Below are 22,886 nucleotides of genomic sequence, written 5' to 3'. Positions count from 1 at the left end.
TCATGGTCCTAAGACTCGGGCGGAGCATCCCCCTGCCGTGTGCAGGTTATGGGGTGGAAATGGGTGACTTTTAACCCTTTCATTTTCAAGGGGTAGTGACCCTGACCCCTTGATAGCCTCCTTTAAGGAACACGCGCGCCGGGAGATCTCTGTGCTCACCCAGTGTGAAGACCTCGGCTGACAGATGGGGAAACCGAGGCCCATAGAAGGCAGTGATCTGTTGCATGTCCCACACGATCTAGAACCCTGGATTTTCAAACCATAGTCTGGTTTCTACACCCTGAGGGAAATTCAGTCAGGCAGTCCCCTTAGGAAATTCCCGACCGCGGGCCTTCCGAGCCCGGAATCTCCGTGGAGTTTGAGCTCGGTTTGGCACGTTGCGAACTTCGCCTGCAGCTCTGCACCGGCTTCGCGGCGTCCTGAGAGAGGGGTGAGAGGGGAGCGCAAGCCCACCGGCATCCTAGAGGTGACTGGGGGCAGAGGAATGGCTGAGGGAGACGGAGGCCCCGGCGGGAACGCACTGGCCCTTTAAGGGGGGGACGGAGCGCATGCGCAGCGCGGGCCGGAGTCGCGCCGGGTGGGCGGCGGGCCGGCAGTGGACCCCGCCGGCAGCTGCTGGGTCCTGAGGAGGCGGGGGTGGCGGTGGCCTGATCTTCGCCGAGCCTCGGAGAAGCGACCTGCGCGTGGACCCCGCGCTCGGCGGGCTGCTCTCCGGGGACTAGCGCAGCCCGCGCTCGCCGAGGCTTTGTCACTCGCCTCTAGCTTCATCCGCGGCCGTGGCTGCGCGAGCCTCCGGGCTTGCTCTCCCCGCCCAGCTGTCCTGCCTCCAGCCCTTAGCTGGGGGCGTGGGGTACGCAGCTGGAGCCCGAGCTAACAGCCGCGGAGCATCCTTCGCCCGTCCCGGCCGCGCCACCGCCCATGCTGCAGCCAGTCCAGGGCGGCGACCCTGTGGCCGCAGCCCGCCGCTCGGTGACCCTGCGCCCCGCCCGAGCCTTCCCCGCTGAGCCCCGGGCCCGGGAGCGGGATCCGCGCCCCGTGATGGCTCGGCTGGCGCAGGTTGGCGCTGGGTGCCCGCCATCCGCCCGCTGAGACGCGCCCGGCTGGGTACCGACGGGGCCTTGGCGCTCCCCGCTTCTCTTCCCCGCCGCGCCCTTCCCCCTTCTGGGGGCTCCGCCGCTCCTTCCCGGGGGCGAGGGCACAGGGGGCCGAGACAAAGCCCACTTTGTGCGGGGAGTTGGCTGCGGGCGTGGAATGTGCGCGTTGGCGCGCGCCCCCTCCCCGCGCCCCGCCAGCTGCGAGTCTTGGCTCCCAGACTCCTCTCGTCGGAGAAATCGCGCCCCCTCACCGCCCTCCGGTCCGGGGGTCCCGGCTCGGAGCTGACGCGGCCTGGAGTCGGGTCGGTCCCCCACCCCGGAGCACGCGCAGGTGTGAGAGTACGATATTTTGTAGTGGAATTTGCTTGCCTTCAAAACTGGGAGCTGGGGTGCCCAGTCGGCGTGGGCACCCGTGCCTTGACCCTTTCGTGGCCGCAGATCTGAGCTGCCTGGCCTCAGTTTCCGTCTGACTTTCCTCTGCCAGCCCAGACTGTTGTCCGTTATTGTTCTCGCCGTCAAATGGGGGTGCTTTGTGAAAGCTGCCAAGTTGGGAAGTATTCTCTAGATCCCGTTTTTCATAAAGAACAAGGCCTCTAAGGCTCATCCGGGACAACCAACCCCCTCTGCCCCGCACTTCATGTTGAGGCACTGATTTTTTCCCCCCCCATCAAGTAGTATTTTATTGTACGGGAGCCACGCCCTGGTTTCTTAAAGGCGCCTTGCACTCTGTTTGGCCATGTGTTATCTCTGCAGCTGGTGTGTGGGAGGCCTCCTGTGAGCCACCTTTCTTACCCCTGTCCGCTGAGACATCCTCCCACCCCCGTCAAGGATTTGGGGATGCCAGGGGGGAAGAAGGTGGTCGGGGGCAGCAGCAGCGGTGCTGCCCCCACTGCCGCTGCTGTCCCCTCTGGGGCCAGGCGTTTGGAGACCAGCGAAGGAGCCTCAGCCCAGAGAGATGATGAGCCAGAAGAAGAAGGGGAAGAGGACCTGCGAGATGGAGGCATCCCCTTCTTTATCAACCGGGGTGGGCTGCCTGTGGACGAGGCCACCTGGGAGAGGATGTGGAAGCACGTGGCTAAGATCCACCCCGATGGAGAGAAGGTGGCTCAGCGGATCCGTGGGGCCATGGACCTGCCCAAGGTGAGGGGTTTGTGTGTGGGAGGGGAGCGGAGAGCTAAGATCTTAGTGACCTTGGGGCTTCCAGAGCAAAGGGACACTTTCTGTGTTGGGGTGGGGAACTACTGGCATGGTAATATGTTAAAAATATAGGTAGGTTGAACCTGTCCAGAAGAACTTTCTCTCAGTTGCCGTTGAGGTTGTTCTGTGAGGTCCACATGCCCTGTTTCCAGGAGGCCCTCCTCTGTCTCTTCTAAAAAGCCCATGTTTTGTGGGCAGAGCAGCAAATTAACTAACGAGTACACTAAAGTGGCCTGACATCTTATTTGCTAAGTCAGAGAACTGTGGGCAGAGAGAGAATGAATGACTAAGGAGGCTCCAGGGCTTAAGATGTTGAGAAAATATTTTCATGTGTTGTTTTGCTGAATTCTCCAACAGCCTTGTGCATTAAGTGCAGTTTGGGGACCCATTTTACAGACAAGAATGCTGAAAACTCAAGTAGGAACTAGGGGTCCCACAGCCAGTAAGTGGCAGAGCTTGGGTCTCACCCCCAGGTCTTCCGGTTCCAGGGCCTTTGCTTGGGGGGACACGAGGTTCAAGGGCAGTTAGAAGAGGGCCTGTGGAGAGGGGCAAAGTTCAGTCATTTATCTGTGTACGCCTGGAACTTCTCCATGGCAGCTCTCCTTCAGTTGTGTCACCGTGGAGGCTGAGGCTGTCTCATTCATCTTTGTCTTTCCAAGATCTCCTGTGTGCTTGGTACAGAACAGGCACTTGTAAGTGTTTGCTGAATGAAAGGGTTCTTGAGACTTTCTGTGCCCTATAGTGCTAGGTGGAAAAACGTGCCTGATTTTTTTTTTTCCCCCAACGTTATGGTTAAGACTAAGAAAGCACTCTCCCAAATGCAGAGTCCTGAAATCCCCCAAGAAAAGCCAATTGGACAGTGGTCAGAGCCCCAGGCTCAGGTCCTGCCTGCTCAGGTGAGAAGGAGGGAGCCAGGGAGAGCAACAGTTAATGTGGATTAGACATGGAGACAGGTGGCCTATTTTGTTTTCTTTTTACCAAGTTATTGGTAGAACCATCAGAGACTATCTTCTGGGACAGGCTGAATTCAGAGGTTGAAGGTTGAGGAACTGCCATATATTTCCAGGGGAAATCAAATGTGGTTTGATTTTGAAGGCTACCTAATCGCCTTCTGTACTAGTTTAGAATTTAGCTAATTCCCTGTGTCTGGACATTGTTTCCGATAATTTACTCTTAAAGTGAACACTGTGTTGCACATTCTAAAACATGAATTTGGGTGTTCATCTCTGATTATTTCCTTGGGATAAATGCCTGGAAAAGGAAGTGTGACGTCAAAGGATATGGACATCTGTTCTGATCACCCACCTAGCTATGAACTCAAGCAGGCCCCTTCAACCTGTTTGAGCCACAGTTTTCTCATCTGTAGAATGGAGTTGATTGTAGTGAAGCTTAAATGAGAGAATATGTTTTAAAGCATTTAAGAAACTGTAAAGCCTCAAACCAGTACTGGTTACTGGATGTTCATTACCTCTGTTCACATCCTTCATCAGGAGAGGAGGCTAGATCTCACTCAGCATTTGTTCCAGTGAAGCTAGAGCCACATGCTTCTCCCACGTGAGCAAGTTGGGGATTAGCAGATGGCTATCCAGCCATCCTGCTGATGTCTAAATCAGGCTACGAGAGAGTGTGAATGGACCCCTGCAGAACTGTCACAACTCCTGGGGGCTGAAAAAAAAAAATTGACAACCTCATTAGCAACTGGTTTGGTAATGTCATCTTGTCATCTTCAAGCTTCGTGCATAGGAAAGATACTGATGAAGGAATGAAGCTATTGTCTGTCGGGGGGTGTCATGACTGATAGGAGTGTGCAGGTCCTGAAGGAATTTTGTGAGAGGATTGGGAAAATTGAAACTTCTCCTCCTCAAACCACAGGGAAAGTGTTCCTCCTCCAAAGGAGGGTTCCTCCTCCACCTCGGCCCAGAGTAGGAAGGAGCCCCAGAGTCTGGGCAGGGTGGAGGAGGCCGGGAGGCAGCAGGGTCAGGTCCCAGAGTGCCAGCATTATGCACCCAGTGCTGGGCTGGCCCCTCCCTGAGTGGTCATGCCCTTGGAGTTGACACAGAGGCATTCACAGAAGAGATTACACTGTGGTGAGACTAAGAGTTTGGGGATGGCATAATGGTTTTTTTTTTTGGTTTTTTTGTGGTGTTGGTTTTTTTTTTTTTGGCTGCGTTGGGTCTTCATTGCTGCGCACTGGCTTTCTCTAGTTGCGGCGAGCAGGAGCTACTCTTTGTTGCAGTGTGCGGGCTTCTCATCGCAGTGGCTTCTCTTGTTGCAGAGCATGGGCTCTAGGAGCGCGGGCTTCAGTAGTTGTGGCACGCAGGCTCAGTAGTTGTGGCTCGCAGGCTCTAAAGTGCAGGCTCAGTAGTTGTGGTTCACGGGCTTAGTTGCCCCGTGGCATGTGGGATCTTCCCGGACCAGGGATCAAACCCGTGTTCCCTGCATTGGCAGGCGGATTCTCAACCACTGTGCCACCAGGGAAGCCCTGGCATAATGTTTTAAAAGGCCACTTGAGCCAAAATTTAAAATAGGGAGATTTCACATTCAAGGTCCAGATTTTTGGCATCCTTTCAGAAAATGAGAAGATCTGGAAACAGAGAATCTGACCCCACATGGCAGCAGGCAGCTGGAGGTGAGGGCTGGTTGCACTCCCCCAGGTGGCCACGGTCCCCACCACTCACTCTCAGCCTGCTTTCCCTGTGGTTACCTGTACGGTCCCTGCAGGTGGTTGAGTCTGGGGCCCCTGCAGTGTAGTGTGATAAAACGTCACATCCACCATGTTCAAATCCTGGTTCTTCCGTAACTACTTGTAGGTGGAAGGTATGCAAACTCCTTGTGCCTCAGTTTCCTCAGCTGTGAAATATAAAATGGGCATAATAGCAATACCCACTTTTGAGGGGTTATTGGGAGGAACTGATGAAGTAAAGCATGTGAAATGGGTGAGCATGTAATACGTACCCAGCAAATGGAGCAAGGAGGTGAGGGTGCAGCAGACCACCCCACAGGCGCTTTGGGGAAACGTCCTTTAAAAGGATGATGCCAGTATGTTAAAGGGCAGCAGTTTCTAAAAGGATCACAGATCCAGGAGCAGTTTGCGCCCCTTTGTATGAATGTCTCCTTGATGTTTCAAGCTGCCACTGCCTTTTTTTTTTAATAAATTTATTTATTTCATTTATTTATCTTTGGCTGCGTTGGGTCTTTATTGCCGCGTGTGGGCTTTCTGTGGTTGCGGTGAGCAGGGGCTACTCTTCATTGCGGTGCGCGGGCTTCTCATTGCTGTGGCTTCTCTTGTTGCGGAGCACGGGCTCTAGGCACACGGGCTTCAGGAGTCGTGGCTCACGGGCTCTAGAGCGCAGGCTCAGTAGTTGTGGCGCACGGGCTTAGTTGCTCCGCGGCATGTGGGATCTTCCCGGACCAGGACTCAAACCCGTGTCCCCTGCATTGGCAGCCTGATTCTTAACCACTGAGCCACCAGGGAAGCCCCTGCCACCACCTTTGTGAAAGCTCAGTGGCCACTGGTGGGGCTCTGGACACCGAGCTCCTGCAAAATGCGAATTTGGACATCTCCCCCAAAAAGCCAGCATTGCCAGGGTCCTCGTGGGCTGGCACCCACAGGAATAACAGTGATGGTGGGCAGGACCCGAGCCTCTGCTGTGTACAGAGGACTGTGTGCAGGGCCTTAGGCCCTGTCCTAAGGCCTGGACATGCAGTGTCTCATCTAGGCTCTGAGGTTGGTTCTGTTATGGAACCCACTAGGATCTTACTGCCAGGCAGTGAACGGCAGGCTTGGGATTTAGACAGAGATGGACCGGTTCCAGATCCAGCTCCATCAGCCTTTAGGCTATCGTACATCTTGTCCACACACTCAGCTGCAGGCTGCCCCACCTCCCCCAAGCCTCCTTTCTGTTCTAGTCTGAGATGGACTCCGCCGGGGGAGAATGTCTTAATAGAACTCAGCACTTTAGGGGGTTCCTGGAGCAAAGGTAACCCTTGGCCTTGGTAGTGGAGGAGGAGTCATCCCTGAATTGATCTGGGCCAATATCACTTACCTCCACTGTGACCCCACTTAACCCCACAGCTCAACAGTGAGGGCGCATTTCCTGGCTTCTGGTTTGGGGTTGGGGGCTGTGGGCAAACCCAGGCTGCCAGCCCTCCACTAGGCCCGATCATTTGGATGTACAGAATCTTGCCTGTTTGTTTTGAATGAATGAGTGTATGCTTGTGTGAACATTCAGAAGAAAGGTGCCGGCCTGTTGGCAATGGTTAACGTGAGTTAATGTGTCACTGAGCCGCTGGACAGCTCCCTCCAGCTAAGCCTCAGTGATGGTGGCCTTTAAGCCCCTGCTCATGGATCCCAGGTCTTTTTTAACTTTTTCGGAGCCGTTTAGTTTTTGCAGAGCCGCCAGTTCCTGGGTCCTCTGTCTGGGAAGCAGGGGATGCCCTCGTGGGTACCGCCCGGCCCTGGCCCAGGGCTGGCTCCTGTGAGCTTAGTCTAAGGACTCTTGGACCACAGTGCCCTCCTTGTTTGGAGTGTCTCCCGGGAGGGTGTACTTACAGTCCCTACCCAGGCTCCTCGAAGTCACCGGATGCCCTCACGGGAAGTGGGAACGACGTGCCTGGGATCGATCTTCCACCTGAAGAAGCCACGTGCCGTGCTGTTTATAGTAAATTGTGCAGTAATTCCTCTCCCACCCCATATCCTTGACACGGGGAGGCCAGCCAGGCCCTCAGAGAGTTCTGGAGCCCGTCTGGCACAGGGTGGTCAGGCAGGCAGGGGGAGAGCCCACCGTCCGGGGCTTTTACCCCCCGGCTGATTGTAAGTGGTGGCGACAGTTTGGGCAGCAGGGGGTGGTGTGAAAGGGAAAGTAGCTTCCTCCCGATGAGGTGGCAGTGGCTTGGGACTGCCCAGGCCGGAAGGAGGGGACGGGCAGGGAAGGGGAGGAAGTTCACGCAGAGCTGCCTCCTGGACCTGGCCTTCCCTCTGTGCCTCGGCCCCTTGGGGCAAGTAGGTGTCTGTTAGAGGCGGTGCTGTGTCCCCCTGCCATCTGTGATCACTGGTGTCACTTCCCTTCATGTCAGAGCCCCAGCCGCTGTAGCCGCGTTATTTAAAAGGCTGTGCCTTCACCACACCACGGGGAGCACCTCCCCCGGCCCAGCCCTACCTGTGGGCTCCTGCTTTGCCCTTTCCCTTCGCTACCTGTGCACACTGACACTCTCAGCAGCCCCTGCCTGCTGGGGGGCTGGGCAGAGGCCTGGGGGGAGGAGCGTGGGACCTTTTCGTGTGAGGAGCCTGAGGCCACCTCACAGCTGGCAGTGCTGGTAGCCGAGGGGGACCCCAGAGGGGTGGACCTTGGCCCTGGAAATCTGGTTCTTCTACCCAGTGAAGGCCGTTCTGTAACCCCGAGGACCCGGTTGATGCTTCCCTTGGCTTCTGAGGCCTCACTGACTTGTGGCAGCCAAACCGCCAGCCATCGGGCTCCCCTGGCCAGAGAGGGTGGCCTGGGGGTGCACACCTGGCGGTGGCCTCTTTCCTGGCAACGGCTTGGTTGCCGAGGGACAGCCCTGGGGGTCCACAGCTCCTAACCTGACTCCCAACATCCAGGCAGCCCAGGCTGGCGGTTCCCAGCCCTCAGGAGGCCCCTGCCCGACACCCCACCTCTCCCCTTCCTGGGTCTGGCTCTGGAAAGTCTCTTCTGGTGAGGAGGACTGTACTGTTCCCTGGTTACCTGGGCTGATTACAGGTGTGGAGCTGGTAGGACAGGGGGCTATTGAAGGGGAACCGGAGTTCCTGTGCTGCCGTGGAACCCCTTCAAAGTGGCTACTCCATGGCAAGACCTGTCCCAGACCACGTGCCCCCTGCACTTACTCCTGGACAGCTTAGCTTGGAGCTGGAAGGCCTGGTCGCTGTGCCTTGATATGGGGGGTGGTGCGTGACACCACCTGCCGAGGGTGTGTCCGCCTCTCACGGAGCGCTCCCCCAGCCCAGGACAGGGACACCTGATAAACCGATTTTGATCCGGCCCTTGAACCAGAGTGAACACCACCCCAATACTGACATTCCTGTTAAGCCTTGAAGTTAATGAAATTTAAAATTCAAACACCTGTGAGTCAGGTGAGTCAACCTGTGTTTTTCTGAAATCATTAAAGAAGCATAAAATTGGCACATGGACGTAAGCTCCAAATTAGAAATGCTGTCCAGTGCCAGGAGGGAGAGGAAGGGCTGTGGTGGGGGCCTGACGGGAGCCTCTGGAAGGGGCTGCCGAGGAGAGAGGCTCGGCCGAGGAGAGAACCGGGGTGGCCCTCTGTGGGATGTGGCTTCTCTGGGGGCTAATCTGAGTGTTGGGTGGGCTGGAAGCTCCACGGTGAGTGTCCCTCTGTGACCAGAGCTCTTTCTCCGTCCCCAGATTCCCATACCGAGTGTGCCTACGTTCCAGCCCTCTACTCCTGTCCCTGAGCGCCTGGAAGCCGTGCAGCGCTACATCAGGGAGCTGCAGTATCCTCCCTGGTCAGGGTCATGGCCACCGTCCGGCTGGTCCAAAGGCCAAGTGGGGCTTGTTTTCGGACAGGGCCAGAGAGGGCTCGGCAGAACAGCCTCACTCCACAACTCCAGGGGCGCCATTCCCGTGGCATCTCTGTGCCCCGGAGTCGTGTAAGCACAGCCTGTGTCCGCCCGGGTGTTGGAGGTAGTTTGATGAATGCCAGACGCACTCCAGCCTCTCTGCCACCTGCTTCCTCCTCTGTGTGATGGGGTAAATGTCTCCTGAGCGACCTGCTGGTGGAAGCCTAGTCCAGGTCCGCCAGGCCAGACCTCCTCTGCTGACCATGCAGCGCCAGCAGAGGGAGAGAGGGGAGTTTCCCTTGGGGGCTGCTTAAAAACTGGTCTAAAATGGGGATGTGGTGGGAGGGTGGCAGGTAGATGGAGAAAAAGGATTTTATGCTTCGGGAGGTAACTTCCCCATCTTGGAAGTTTCTCCCATTTCTTCACCTTTTTCTTCCCTGGCAGGAGGCCAGTTGCCCAGCATGGGAAGAGCCTCCCCTGAGCCCAGGATTCCCCAGTGTCCCTGAGTTGGGCCCCTCCACCCCTGTGCCCTGCCTAGAGCTATGCGACCTAGGCTCTCCCCCGCCCTCCTAGCTGCAGATTCGGTCAGAGATGGCAGGACCAGGCACCAGGCGCGGGTCCTGAGCAGAAGAAAAGCCAGGCTGGTGACTGAAAACTGGGTCCAGCCCTTCCTTTGCCGTGGGGGGTGGGGGGGGGCGTTGGGGCCCAAAGAGGGAGGCGGTTGGCTTGGGAGCGGCACTCAGCAACGCAGTCGTGCAGGAATCCCACCCCAGCCTTCTCCCAGTTCGCGCTGCTTCTCCCTGGTTGGACTATGAAGTACTGCAGAGAGCTGTCCAGGGCTCAGCCTCTTTCCCAGCCCTGGCTGCCTGCCCCATGGCTCCCTCCCTAGGAGAGCAAGGGTGACAGCAGAGGATGAGAGGGAAGGGCGCAGAGGGGCCCTGTGGGGCAAGGAGAAGCAGCGTGCTGCGTCCCCTTCTCCCTTCAGACAGTCAGGTCTTGAGCATCCTCCCAGGTGCCTTACAGAAGCATTTTGTGGGGTCCTTACCCAGCCTGCACCCCTGGGAGTGCTGGACCCCCAGGGTCTGGATGAGGGCAGAGGGACACACCTCTTCCAGGTCAAGCCAGGAAGCCCTTAACCGGCACCCACAGGTACAATCACACAGGGACGCAGTTCTTTGAAATTAAGAAGAGCAGACCTCTGACAGGGTAAGTGTGGGGAGTGCCTCGTCCCTCTGCACCAAGGTAACAGCGCCTGGTCCAGTTGGAGCCCCTTGGGCACCTGTGGGTGGAAGCTTATGAGGCAGGCAGGAACTCTTCCCAGGGGAGCCCGCCAGCAGGACAAGTACCACCGTGAGGCCCTCCTTAGGACATCCTAAAGAGGGGACTCTGGCCAAGACGGGCAGCCGGGGCTCCCTTGGGGATGAGGAACCCTGACATCCACGCTGAGCCAGGAGGGTGATGGCAGCCCCCCAGCTTGGTGATGACAGAGGGCAGTCCCAGGTAGATGTCTGGGTGTGAGCCTCGCTTCTTTTTAAGAGAGGTGGGCCTCGCAGGAGAGAGCCCTCCGCCTCTCTCCATTCCCTGGAGCTGCCTGTGCACCCCCCACGGCAGGGACCTGCATGTCACCCCAGTGGCCTTACTGGACTCTCTTCTGGTCATTTAATACAAGGCCCAGTTTCTGAGCAACAGGGACCCCACTGGAGAGAACACTGCATCTCTCACTTCCCATTCTATACCCCAGGTGTTGACCCCTGACTGGATCCACCCCGAAGAAACCCTTAGGGCAGATCAGAATGGAGACTGAATGCCACAGCTGGGTCTGGGGGCCCAGCCCAAAGCTGTCCAGGCGTCTAAAACCCTATGCTTTTAAAATTAATGTGAATTTTATGTCTTGCTCCACATATAATCTGTCCATGTTCACTGCCGTGTAAAAAATGCTTTAAATGACCTATTAGCTAATTACTTAATTACCCCCTTTCCAAGCCCCCGGGTGGAATGCAGCCTTGCTCACCCCAAAGCTTTGCTCTTGTTGTCCTGTGGCCGCTGTGTGTGTGGGCCCAGCTCCAGCCTCATGGGATGGAGGAGTCCAGCACCCTCCCCAGCAAAGCCAGTGGCCAGGCTGCATTCCGAGGCCCAGAGGGCAGCATTCGGTGAGGAGGGAGCAACCAGGCTTCAGGGATAGTCTGTGTTAAAGTGGCCTGAATTCCAAGTTCAAGAAGCAGGCAGGGGAGTCACTGGGCAGCTAACTTCCTGAGATCCCATGTCCAAGCCCCAGGCAGCTGGCCAGCTGCGGGGCAGCAGTTACAATCAATTACAAACTCTTCAGAGAAGTCAGAGTTGGGTCAGGGGTGTCCACTGTGCTGTGAAGAGACAAGATCAAGATCAAGGCCAATGTCTCCAGCATCCTTGGCATGCTTTCCCATGGGCCCCCCAAACACCACCTTCACAGAGGACCCCTAGCCCAGTGGCTGTCGAAGATCTGCCTACCACTGCATGCCCCCCATTCACCCTCCCCGCCAGAGGTCTTGGAGCAGAGCCTGAGGGGAGGGGGAAGAGGCCTCTTTCCTTAACTTCAGTGGTTGCCTCTTCTCCCATCCCCTTAGGCTCAGGAAGGATGTGAGGGGAAGGAGAGGGAGGTGCTGGGCCTGAGCTGAGGCACCTTGGAAGGGAGGGGAGTCTCTGTCCATCTAGCATCTCTAGTCCACCTCGTGATACTCCTTCACCGGAAGGAGCCTCTGTCCTTATGACTCTTGCCTCCCTTCCCCCAGGCTGATGGACCTGGCCAAGGAAATGACCAAAGAGGCTCTGCCAATCAAATGCCTGGAAGCCGTGATCCTGGGAATGTATCCTTCCTCTGAGAGGCCTGGGTGGGGGTAGGCACGTGCTCAGCACCTCTGGGCCAGCTTCGTCCTCTGGAAGGGGAGGGCTGAGTGAGCTCCAGGGCCCTCCCAGCTCCCTCTCCCAGCAGTCATGAACTTGGCCCAATGTGAACGAGCTTGAGGGGGACTCAGCCCCTTGCATCTCAGTTGCTAACTTCCGAGGCTTACTGGGCAGCTTTTTTTGAGTCGTGGACGCGGTGACCCTGTTCTCAGAACCACAGATCAGGGCACATTGTTTCATAAGGCTGTTGTGCTATTTCCCAGAACCAGAGTCTGGAAGAAGCAGGTTGGATGCCCAGATGTTGGCATTTCCAGGACATGTTAATTTGTGGAGATAATGGATGGGTTCTTTGATATAAAACTGCCTATTAAAAAAAAAGCAAACAGGGTTTCTCAGTCTCCCCCACCCAAAGGGTAGAACTGGGACCTATGGCTGGGTTACAAGAGTAGCTAAGTGGGACATATAAGCCCCCCAATATCCCCAGTTAGAGCAAAGTAAGGAGACAGGTGTTTATGGCCAGTCCTCTGTCATAAGTGGACCCTGCCTGAGCCCTACCCTGTTTTGTTTTTTTGCAGAAAATCTTAACCTTGTATAAGCATAGATTAATATAATGGAACCCATGTGCCCATCACTCAGTTGTACCAATTGAAGGCCAATCTCGATCCATCTCTGCCCACCACCCCTCACATCACCCTCTTTCCTGCACCTACCAAGGCTTTTAAATATTCTGTTTGCCACCCCTGGTGCAGGCACCTGGCTCTGTGCTGAGCAGGGCAAGGTGGCAGGTGCCTAATGGGACGGAGGAGTCCACTCTCTAGGGCAGGTCCCGGAGGAGAAGACGACGGTCAAAGGCCAGGAGCACAGCTTCTTTGAGGAGGACTGTGATCTGAGGGGGACACTCCCCACCCCCGTAGGCATACCTGCCTTAAACTATGTGAAGACACTGAAGGGTTGCCCCCCGGTCCCCCTGCCTGAGGGGTCCTCAGAGCTAAGCCTACTGTGGCAGTCCTCTATGGACCAAAGAGCCCCACGAGCATGGCCCTGTCCAAAGGGTTCTTTGCTGGGACGAGTGTGAAGCCAGCCCAAGAACTCCAGGCTGCTGCCAGCAACCCCTTCAGAGCCACACACCAAAGTGGAGGTTCCCACCCCATCGTAAGAGGGAGACTCAGCTCCCCTTCCCCTGAGCACACAGAGAAGCTGGTCCAGACGGGATCACGTGGTCCTGCAGGCTTTTCAGGGGTTACCTGCTGGCTCGTATGTAGGCGGGAAGAAAACAGGAGCAGCCCCCATCTGGGGGGACCCCTCCCCACTGTCCCCACAGGACCACCACGGGTCCCTCCTACACACGTGGTGAGCACTGTATTGGGTTTGTCCCTGGGCCTCATCCTCGCTGCACACTGAGCCTGCGCCTTGCTCGTCTGTGTCCCCAGTCACTCGCTTGCAAGGAGTCGGGCTCCGTAAGCATCGTGGTGACTGAGAGAACAGACTTCGGGGTCAGGCCAACCTGGACCTGAATCCTAGCTCTGCCGCATCCTCACTGTGTGACGCCGAACAAGTTCCTTAACATCTCTGAGCCTCGGAGTCCTCCTCTGCAGAAGGGGACGATGGCAATCCCATCCTGCAAGTTTGTTAGGACAGTTGAATGAGCGGGTGCGTGTAGGACGCTGGATGCAGTGTCTCCGTGGTCTCTCCTCCAAGCTTTTATCCTGTTTATCTCATTCTACCCGTTTGTTCAAGAAGAGTTTTGAGTGACTGTTACGTGCCCACCTCTGTGCTGGGCCCCAGAGATACAGCAAAGAACGTGACAGACAAGGTCCCCATTCTCAGAAGATTACATTCTAGTCGGGGAGACAAAAAATAAGCAAGTAAACCAAGAAGTAAGAAAAATAATTACAGATTGTGGTGATGTGCTGTGGGGAAAATACGTAGAGCAGACTTGCTTTAGAAAGGGAGGTCAGCGGTGCTGGCCAAGCCTGAGGCCTGAGGACGAGCTGGCAGCTGCAGCGGGGGGTGGAGGGGCAGCTAGAGGAAAGAGCTGGTGCAGAAGGTCCCCCGTGGAGGTTGCAGTGGGCCGCTGGACCAGGCTCTCGGCCTCCCAGGCCACGGGGGCAAGCTTGGTTTTATTTGAAGAGCAACAGACAGTATGTCTGTGCGTAGGGGGTGGAGAGAGAGAGAACAGGATTGTCAGTGCATCTGTGAGTAAGTGTGTGTGAGAGAAAGACGGTGTGAGAGGCAAGGTAGAGGTGAGGAGGGCTGTGTGACTGACAGGAGGAGAGAGGGAGACGGGGTGGTGGGCAGAGGGCCCTCTTACCCTTCCTTCAGCCCAGGACTCTGGAGGGCCCTGTGGTTTGGAGTGCCGGCCTCACTCTTAAGGTGTTATTTGGTGAGCCCTGCTTGAGGTCATAGCAGCAGCTGGTAATCACTGAGTGCCCTGACCCATAGAGGTTGAGTTTATTGAGCACCTACTTATGCCAGGCCCAACCCTGACGACAGGAAGTGGAGGTGAGCAAGACCTGTTGCCAGCACTCAGGAGCTGGGGTGCAGGGCCACTCACTTAGCCTCTCCCAGGTTGGGGTGGAGGCCGTCCCCGTCCCGCCCCTGCGCGCTGGCCCTCGGGCCTCTCCCTGGCTGTTTCCTTAGCTGGGGCGGCGCGGCCAGTTACCTCACCAACAGCATGCCTACCCTGGAACGCTTCCCCATCAGCTTCAAGACCTACTTCTCAGGGAACTACTTCCGCCACATCGTGCTGGGGGTGAACTTCGGCGGCCGCTACGGGGCGCTGGGCATGAGCCGGCGCGAGGACCTGATGTACAAGCCGCCGGCCTTCCGCACCCTCAGCGAGCTCGTGCTGGACTACGAGGCCGCCTACGGCCGCTGCTGGCACGTGTTAAAGAAGGTGAAGCTGGGCCAGTGCGTGTCCCACGACCCGCACAGCGTGGAGCAGATCGAGTGGAAGCACTCGGTCCTGGACGTGGAGAGGCTGGGCCGCGAGGACTTCCGCAAGGAGCTGGAGCGGCACGCCCGCGACATGCGGCTCAAGGTCCGTGTGAGCGGCCGCTCTGCCCGCGAGCGTCCAGGGGTGTGAGCATCCAGGGGCCGACAGGGGTGGAGACGGAAGGGCTTCCGCTTCCTAGGGGGTCGCTCTTCCAGGGAAGCCCCCTCCCTCCTCCCCTGTCCCCCGCCCCCGCCCCAGCAGAGGTGGTGCCAGGATTAAGGGAGATGAGGGGGAGAAGTTTCCGGGCTTTGCCCAAAGGTCGTCATCCATGAGACAGTCCCCTCCGGTGAGCAGGCCAGGGGAGGCTCTGGAGGGGGCAGCAGACGAGCCGGGTCTGAGCACGTGGAGGAGGGCAGGGGTGCCACAGGCCAGGTGGAGGGGGCTGTGCGTAAGGACTGGAGGGAAATCATAGCCTGTCTGGAGGGAATGGTCGTGTGGGGTGGGCAGCAGCTGTCCTCACCCCCGTGTATCCTGACTCTTGACCCCTAGCCCTAGTGAAGGGCTAGGAGGAAGTCAGAAAAAGGAGGAGGTTCAGACTGTGGGGACACAAGGCGGGGTGGTCCCTTCTCCCGCTTTCCCACACCCACTGAGCAGGGGTCTTGGAGGAGGGGGAGGGGCTGCTGGACCCAGAAGTAGTCGGGCTGAGCTGCTGAGGAGTTGGCCCCCAGAGCCTTACAGGTGAGCAAAATCTTGGCCTCTCCCTGGTTTCCCGTGGATGGGGGTGCCTCCTCTGGGGCCTGCCAGCCCCTCCCCATTGCCCAGTCATGCAGCCCTGTGCACTGCCCCTCCGGGTAGCCTGGGGCCGCAGCCATGACTGTGGCACTTTTGCATCCACTGCTGCTCCCCAAAACGCCGGGAGGGCAGCGGGCAGCGGTGGGTGCTCCCTTTTCAGGGTAAGGAAGTGAGGTGCGGGCAGCCCAGAGACTTGCTCGCGGGCTGTGGGAGGCAGATGGGACTGGGGCTCAGTGTCCGGATGGCGAACCCAGGCACATCACAGGTGCTTTCAGGTGTCCCAGCGGGGATGTGGCAGAGCTAAGGCAGCCCTGCCCCGCCAGCCAGCCCCTAGGCCAAGACCGAGGGGCAACAGTGCCTTCCCCAGGGCAGAAGCGGGCTGTAGTTGACCCTGCCGCTTTCAGGGGCTGCCCTCTTCCCCTGCAGAGCTCTGGGTGCCCAGCTGCTGGAGTGTTACTGCATCTTCAGGGGAGCAGGTTGGATCTAGAGTTGGAGGCACTATTACCTAGTTTTTTGTGCTGTGTTTCCCAATCTGTTTTTTGCTGTGCATTTCCCATGTTATTTGCCCCCTTCCAGTACCACTCCCGTATACCCCAAGTTTTGAAGATTCAGGTCAAACGGACAGTGCTGCATAAATTCACTTGCTTTTCTCATTTTTTTCCTTAATCAGAGATATAGCTGCTAGTCTGAACTTCTGATTGACTCGAGATAACCAGTGTCACCCTTGGGTCTGGTAGGATCCCAGCCCACAGCTCAGACATGGGCTGTTTCCCCAGCCGGCACATCTACCTGGCATGGGTAAATGGCCCTTTTCTCAAGGGCCACCATGAACCCTCAGTAACTTCCACCCACATCCTTGCTATTTCAGGGGCCAACAGAGATTAGGCAGCCCTGCTGTGGAACCACTGCCCTGGCAGTTGTAGTGCCTGGGAAACAGGTTTGGGAAGACCCTGGGACGGCAGAGCATGGCTCGAGGCTTCCTGGGCCCCGCCCAGGGCAGCTTTGGGGCTTGTGGCTCCTGCCGGGCAGGACGGGCTCTGGGGCAGTCCTGGAATGAGTGTTTGTTTCTTCCTCCCCACCAAGATTGGCAAAGGGACCGGCCCTCCCTCCCCCACCAAGGACCGCAAGAAGGATGTGTCCTCCCCACAGCGGGGCCAGTCTAGCCCCCACCGCAGGAACAGCCGCAGTGAAAGGCGGTGAGAAAAGGGTTTCGCCTTGGGTGGGGGGCTGGGGAGACAGCAAAAGGCGTTTTCCTTCCCTCTCATCTTCCAGATCCCTCTGTTCTTCCCCCCACCTCTTCTCTTTCTCACCTTTCTCTTTTTTGCCTCTGCTGGAGGGAACTTAGGATGGTGTGTTTGTTTGTGTGTTGATATGGAAGCAATGCGATCCCATTTCTCGAGAGAAGACATTGCTGGCCCACCGGTCATCCTATGCGGGGCCCAGATGCCAAGCCGGAGACCCACAGGGAAGGCTGGAGGCCAGCTGCAGAATGGGCTCTGTGGGAGGGAGGGTAGGAGGGGCGGGGCCCTGCCTACAGTGAATCCTTCCAGGAATATCACTGGAAAAGGTTTGACGTCAGATGGCAGCTGGTGGCTGGCTTTGAACGAAACTTTTGCCCCTGTGAGTCTGTCGTTTCTGCAGAAACATCCCGTTAAGACACCAGGCTGCCTCATCAGATTTGTCTCCTACACGTCGGCCTGGCTCTTGCTTTAAATGTCGTTGTCATTCTGGAAGCACCTCTCTGGTGTAAGGGCTGCCAAGCTGGCCTCCAATATCCAGCATCCTTCACTTAAGACCTAGGAGGTTTTCAGAGAGAACAGATCCCCCTCACAGAGACGGACGCATTACACTGTTACTTTCTTACTTAACTGCAGCCGGAATTGCTGGCCTCCGTGAAAAGCAGTACCCTGCAAGAGAGTGCAGGGACCACACTCAGGACAGCAAGGCGTGTGGGCGCTCCAGGAGCACACTTCCACAGGGGCTCTACCGATTCCTTTGGGACACCTTGGAGACTGGGGAGGTGGGGAGCCAGCAGGGGCAGCCACCCCTTGCTCCCTGCTCCCGCACCTCCCTGACGGGCCACTCACCCCTTCCCCCTCCTCTGCTCTCTCCTCCCTGCAGGCCTTCTGGTGAGAAGAAGCCTTCGGAGCCCAAAGCCATGCCAGACCTCAATGGGTACCAGATCCGGGTGTGAGGCAGGCGGCAGTGCCCCAGCCGCACCCACTTCTGGGGGCCGGCATCTACCTGCCAGAACCGGCCTCGCTCCTGGGGAAGTTGGGGCTGATGGTGGGCCAGGGTGAGGGGCAGCGGGAAGAGCGTGTCCCAGCTCAGCCACCCAAGATGCTGCCCCTCCCGCTGGGCCAAGCCCCCTCACTTTGGACCACGAGGCAGTGAAGAGTTTAATTCTGAGTTTTTAACTCAACAACTGAAATTTAAGGTATTTGGGAAAAAACTTAAAACTAATGGATCTGCCAGTGGCTGGAAGGCCAGTGCTTAGAGGATCTAAGCGCCACAGGGCTGGGTGAGGAGGGGTTGCTGGCTCTGCTGGTACCCCTGCCCCAAGGTCTCTCTGGGATTTGGGTCCATTCCATCTATGGGAAACCTCCCAGCTCTGCTAGGCCTGTGGCAGGATGGAGGGAGGGGTGTTTCTCCAGTCCTGTCTGCCCTGGCAGATCTTCACCCAGGGAAAGGAAAGCAGGGTAGGAACCACCCTGAGAAAGGGCTGTATGGCCCACATCAGGAGCTTAGCACAGGCCACATCTGCCCCGAGAGCCAGAGCCCGTGGCTCAGAGGGTCCTCGGGCCCTTGCAGCCCCATGGACAGTGTTTTGTGGGCTGACATTGCCTCGTGGCAGGGCCCGTGCTGGGATGGGCTGGACGAGAGCCCAGGAGAGAACCACTGGGGGAAGGGTTCCCGGACCCCTACCTGGCCTCCTTGCTCAGCCCAGCTCTGCCTGTTGCTGAAGCCGGGGCCTCCCTGCAGAGGGGCTGGGCTGTGCCAAGGGCCCAGATATGCACTGGGCTCAGCATGACTGTGGGGACTGAATAGACCTGGTGGGTCCAGGAACCGTGGCTGGGGATGGGGTGGGCCACTCAGGCCTAGGTCTGTCCCCCTGGTAGGTAGTCCCCAGGGACTGCTCCCCCTTCCTGTTACCTTAGCCCTTGCTGGGGAAATGAAGACCAGATCAGGCTGCCTGTGTCCCAGCCCTACCTCCCCTCATTCAGCAGCCTGGGTAGGTGTGGAGGGCCCAGTGATGATCAGGCCTGTTGTGTGAGGCAGCTCATCAGGGAAGAAGCTGAGCTGCTGGCGTCTGCACAGCCTGCCTGGCAGGTGTGAGATACCTGGCGGGCAGGTGAGAGGTTGTGGAGAGAGGTTGGAGGGCCTGCGGGAAGGTTCTGGAGGCCCAAGTAACAAAGAGGTGTAGGTCAAGGGGGCAGTGCGGCCACTGAGGAGAGGCAGGGCCCGAGAACTGGGGAATGTAAGTGAGAAAAGAATGTGGGGGAGAGTTTAGAATCAGGCGGCTTTGGGGAGTAGTGAGTTCCCTATTGCTGGAGGTATTCAAGCAAAGACTAGATGGCTGCTTGTCATCTTGAAAGCTATAGAAAGGATTTAGGTTACGGAAGGATAACTGGATGAGATGACCATTAAGGTTTCTTAATACTGAGAGGCTAGGATTCAGCCAGGGGCAGCTGGCAGTAAGGCTGCAGCGGGGCTGGGGGCCTGGAAGAGGGAGGACCAGAGCCAGAGTTGTAAACTCAAATGCCTGCGGGGCCAGGCAGATGACTAAAAGGAGGGCTGCAGGGCTGGGTGGGGATTGTGGCCAATTAATGAAGACATACCCCATTAAAGCAGCCGCTGTTGCTCAGCCATTCTGAGCGCAGGCCCTGCAGTATCAGATTGCCTGATTTTTTTTGTTGTTGAGAGGCCAGAACTCTGAATTTTTATGTGAAATATGCTGATTTTTAAATGTTGGCAGTCAGTTCAGAAAATTGTAAAGCCCAACGTGAAAAAGAATGCTGGTTTGTAATCTCTGAAGTAGAGAGGGCTTGGGCTGGGGAGAGGTCCACCAAGGTACTTTGAGGTGGAAAGCGTGAAAAGTTGTAGGCCTCTCAGAGCAGGCCGGGCCAGGGCAGCGTCCTCGCTGCTGACGCTGCTCAGAGTGGGCAGCTACCCCACGTTCATGTTCGCTCTCCCTGCAGACCAGAGACATACCAGGAACTCCCTGTGGTTGCTGAGACACCAGAGGGGGTGGAGTGGAATTGAAATAGTGCAATTCTCAGCCTGCCAGGGAGATGGATTGTGCCTGAGAAGCAAAGAAAGGGAGAGAGGGAGACAGGATGTGTTTGCTGACGCAAGTGCCCGCCAGGGAAGGCACCAGGCTGGCAGCTCTTAACACCAGCAGCTCTTGGCCCAGAGCCAGGCCCAACAGGGAAGCCGGCTGCTCAGTCCCCTGGGTTTCTCATGGGTCACTGGGCCCTGGGGAGGTGCCTAACCTGTCCCCCGGACTACACCCCAGCCAGACCAATCCGAGGGCCACTGTGAGCTCTAACTCACCATCCCATCCCATCCCAGTTTTCAGGGAGAGGGGTGGTGGGTCCCCACGTTCACACATTCGCCTGAGGCAGAGATGGATCCGTTTGGGAGGTGTGAGGCTGAAAGTGAGGACTTTTGTGGGTCTGGATGTGGGTGCCTCGTGCAGGCTGCTCATCGGCAGACACCCCAGATGCCCCTGTGGACCACAGGGCTTGAGGGTGAGATGTGAGGGAGCCGCTCCTGGTAAGGGAGCCCAGCAGGGTGCTCTGACCCTCTGGCTCCTTCCTGAGCCCTTTGGGGAGAAGGAAGCAGGACGAAGCCCCAACCCCTACTGCTGTCTTCCAGGGAGGGAGCCGACCACCCACAGCTGATAACCCCCTAGCACTCCCCCTTCCTCGCTCAGACCTCGGGCCTGTGGACACCCACAGGATACAGCGGTGCTTTTTAATTTAACTGTTTCACAGATGTAGCAACCCCTCCTCCCCTCCTGGGCGTGTTTACACAGGCTCTGCTCCCCAGGGCTGGCCTGGCTGCAGAGTTTCTGGGGAGGCAGAGGCAGGGACTTCAGGGCCTTAGTCACCATCCTCAGTATCACCTCATCTCAATTCCTGTGAGGGACCAGGCCTCGCTCCTCCCGACTCAGGACTGCCTTCCAGCTCTCAGCGTGGGTTCCTCAGGGGTAGGGGCTGCTGGCTGGGGAGGGGTCAAGGGAAGGGCAGAGAAAGCTGCTTGATGAAGGGGGCTCGGCAAGGGCGGGCAGTGATTGCTCCCCAAGGGCTGGCTGCTCGTGCTCTGTGCTGGGTGCCGGGTCAGAACACTGGGACACTGGGTTTCAAGCCTTCCCACCCACCTACCTGCCAGTCCTCTCCCTCCCGTGGCCTCAGTACGGTCATGGTCCCCTCGCCCATCTCGCCAGCCAACCCATCCTTCCTGGGCGTGGCCAAGTGGGGAGAGCGGCGCCCCCGGCCCCCAGGTGCCATGATGAAGCCTAGGGCCAAGGTTCTGAGCAGCAGAAAGAGCCTGGAGGTTGGCCGTATCTGGTTTCTGGCCCACTCTGTCATCTTATGCCCCCCGCTTATGCCCCCATCTTATGCCAACGCTGCCAGCTCGGACTGGACTTCCCGGCCCAGGGACGGGGTCTAATTCTGGCTGGTGGCACCCAGAGGCCTGTGTGCCTGTGCGTGCCCCGGTCTCCTGCCGGGGTGGTTCCCAGCTTAGCTACAGTGGCTTCCCCAGGCACCGCCCCCCGGCCTCTGAGTATAGGGAGGTGTGGGCTGGGCCCAGCGTGTCGACCGCGTTGTGCGCCAGAAGTGGGCTGTGTTGAAATCCCCACTTCCCTTGCCCCACTGAGAAACCAGTGGGGAGGGCAGGGAGATCCTCTGGGGGAGCTGGGGTGGGAGGTGAGGTCTGCCCCCAGCCAGGCAGGGCTGCTGCGGTGCTAGCTCCAAGTCCATCAGTATTGACCCGCTCGCCCCATCTTGGTGCTCCAGAGTCCCAAGTTCCCCTTTTTCTTCAAGTCTGATGAGAGAAGAAATCGGGTGCGCTTGGCCTGGGGCCTAGTGATGGTGCACGGCCCCTCCCTCGAGCTCTGTGTTGGCTGCCATGTTGTACTGGACTTTGTTCCCCCTCTTCTCATATCAGTGTTGGCCGTCCCCCTTTGACTTTTACACTTCGTCTCATTCCTGTTCTCACTTTTTCCTTGAAATGAATAAAGTCTCCCCAGCTCAGCTCTGTGGGCTGGGAGGAAGCCCCAGTTTGTAAACCTTGTCTTCTTCTCTCTGGGAGCTGAGGCTGGAGCTGCCCCACCCACCAGTGTCAGCCTCGGCAGCTCCGGAGAGAACCTTCCCCAGAGGTGAGGAGAGCCCCAAACAAGCCAACAGGACACCTCACAGCCCCTGCAGTCATGATAAAACTTCTGGGGTCCCAGGCTGTCACCCTCAGCCTGCTGAAGCCGCTCAGCTCTTGCTAATCCTAATCTGGGAGATCTTTCCTGCTGGCTGTAAATGAATGCATTCTCCCTCACACAGCCAGTTCAGCCCCCAGAGGCGCAGGATGCATTCCAGAGCCCTGCTCTTCCTGTCCTAGTCCCCAGCAGTCCATCAGGAACAGGAGAGGAAGGCTGTCCATCAGGAACAGCAGTCCATCAGGAACAGCAGTCCATCAGGAACAGGAGAGGAAGCCTCATCTCCTGGGAGATGAGGCTATTTCAGGAAACCATAGCAACAGGGATCTGTAGTCCCTTCTCATCACAGTTGCCAGTGCAGAATCTATGGTGGTTAAAGCCACAGCTTTGGAAAACACCGCTGGTTCCACCCTTCTTCCTCTACACTGTCCCTCCAGCTCTGGACCTCTTCCCAATGCTTTAAGGCAAGTCCAAACAATTACAACCAGACCTGCACAGAAATATCTTTTAGACCCCACAGCATTTTTCACCTTTAACCCTTCCTCCCTGTTTCTCTGGTCTCCTTTCATTCAGCTTGGGAGTAAAACCTAGACTTATAAGAGGAGGGAGTATATTTCCTACTTCTTATCGCAGCCAATCCCCATAAGGTCCTAACTAGAAGTGTTGTTTAGCACAGCAAGAGTCCCTCACTTTCAGTAGCGTGGTGGTGAGGCATGGCCACTGGGAAGAGGAGGGGTGGTCCAGTGGAATCCATGAACATCTTAGACTGTACGCCATTAAAAAGAGGCAGTTATGTTAATTACAGGTTCATTTAAATCCAGCTTAAACGATAACGAAAAAGAGCCTTTCAATAAACCAGAGTTTGTGAATAACTCGGATTATACACCTTTACACAAAGGCAGTCTTGAAATTTACACATTCAAGTCCAGCTAAAGTACCAAGTAAAGGGCCTTGTGGGTGGACTGCAATGAGATGGGCTCATACACAGTAGGCCCC

At 57.3% G+C, this 22,886-nt stretch overlaps 1 protein-coding gene across 4 annotated transcripts; it reads left to right on the top strand.

Annotated features, from left to right (window-relative positions):
- Positions 1-651: 651 nt before the first annotated feature.
- Positions 652-21,740, top strand: VASH1 (vasohibin 1). Of its 4 annotated transcripts, none has more exons than XM_060131900.1 (7): positions 652-1,425; positions 1,848-2,234; positions 8,693-8,937; positions 11,616-11,690; positions 14,386-14,767; positions 16,538-16,650; positions 17,576-21,740. In XM_060131900.1, exons 2-7 carry the CDS (start codon positions 1,932-1,934, stop codon positions 17,646-17,648), a joined length of 1,191 nt encoding a protein of 396 aa, XP_059987883.1. In that variant the 5' UTR covers positions 652-1,425; positions 1,848-1,931; the 3' UTR covers positions 17,649-21,740. The 4 variants fall into 4 exon arrangements, with proteins under 4 accessions (XP_059987883.1, XP_059987939.1, XP_059987805.1 ...); XM_060131956.1 differs by adding an exon at positions 9,997-10,053 and having other exon boundaries at positions 652-2,234; positions 8,693-8,781; XM_060131822.1 differs by having other exon boundaries at positions 652-2,234.
- Positions 21,741-22,886: the final 1,146 nt, after the last annotated feature.

This window comes from Lagenorhynchus albirostris, chromosome 1, assembly GCF_949774975.1.
Source record: "Lagenorhynchus albirostris chromosome 1, mLagAlb1.1, whole genome shotgun sequence".
NCBI lineage: Eukaryota > Metazoa > Chordata > Mammalia > Artiodactyla > Delphinidae > Lagenorhynchus > Lagenorhynchus albirostris.
Note: the sequence above shows the minus strand (reverse complement) of the source record. Positions and strands in the feature narration are given on the sequence as shown.

Coding starts and splice junctions, on each gene's coding strand:
- VASH1 (XM_060131900.1), top strand. CDS start 1,932: ATGCCAGGGGGGAAGAAGGTGGTCGGGGGCAGCAGCAGCGGTGCTGCC. Junction 11,691..14,385: donor GAAGCCGTGATCCTGGGAAT/GTATCCTTCCTC, acceptor CGGCGCGGCCAG/TTACCTCACCAACAGCATGC. Junction 14,768..16,537: donor CCCGCGACATGCGGCTCAAG/GTCCGTGTGAGC, acceptor CTCCCCACCAAG/ATTGGCAAAGGGACCGGCCC.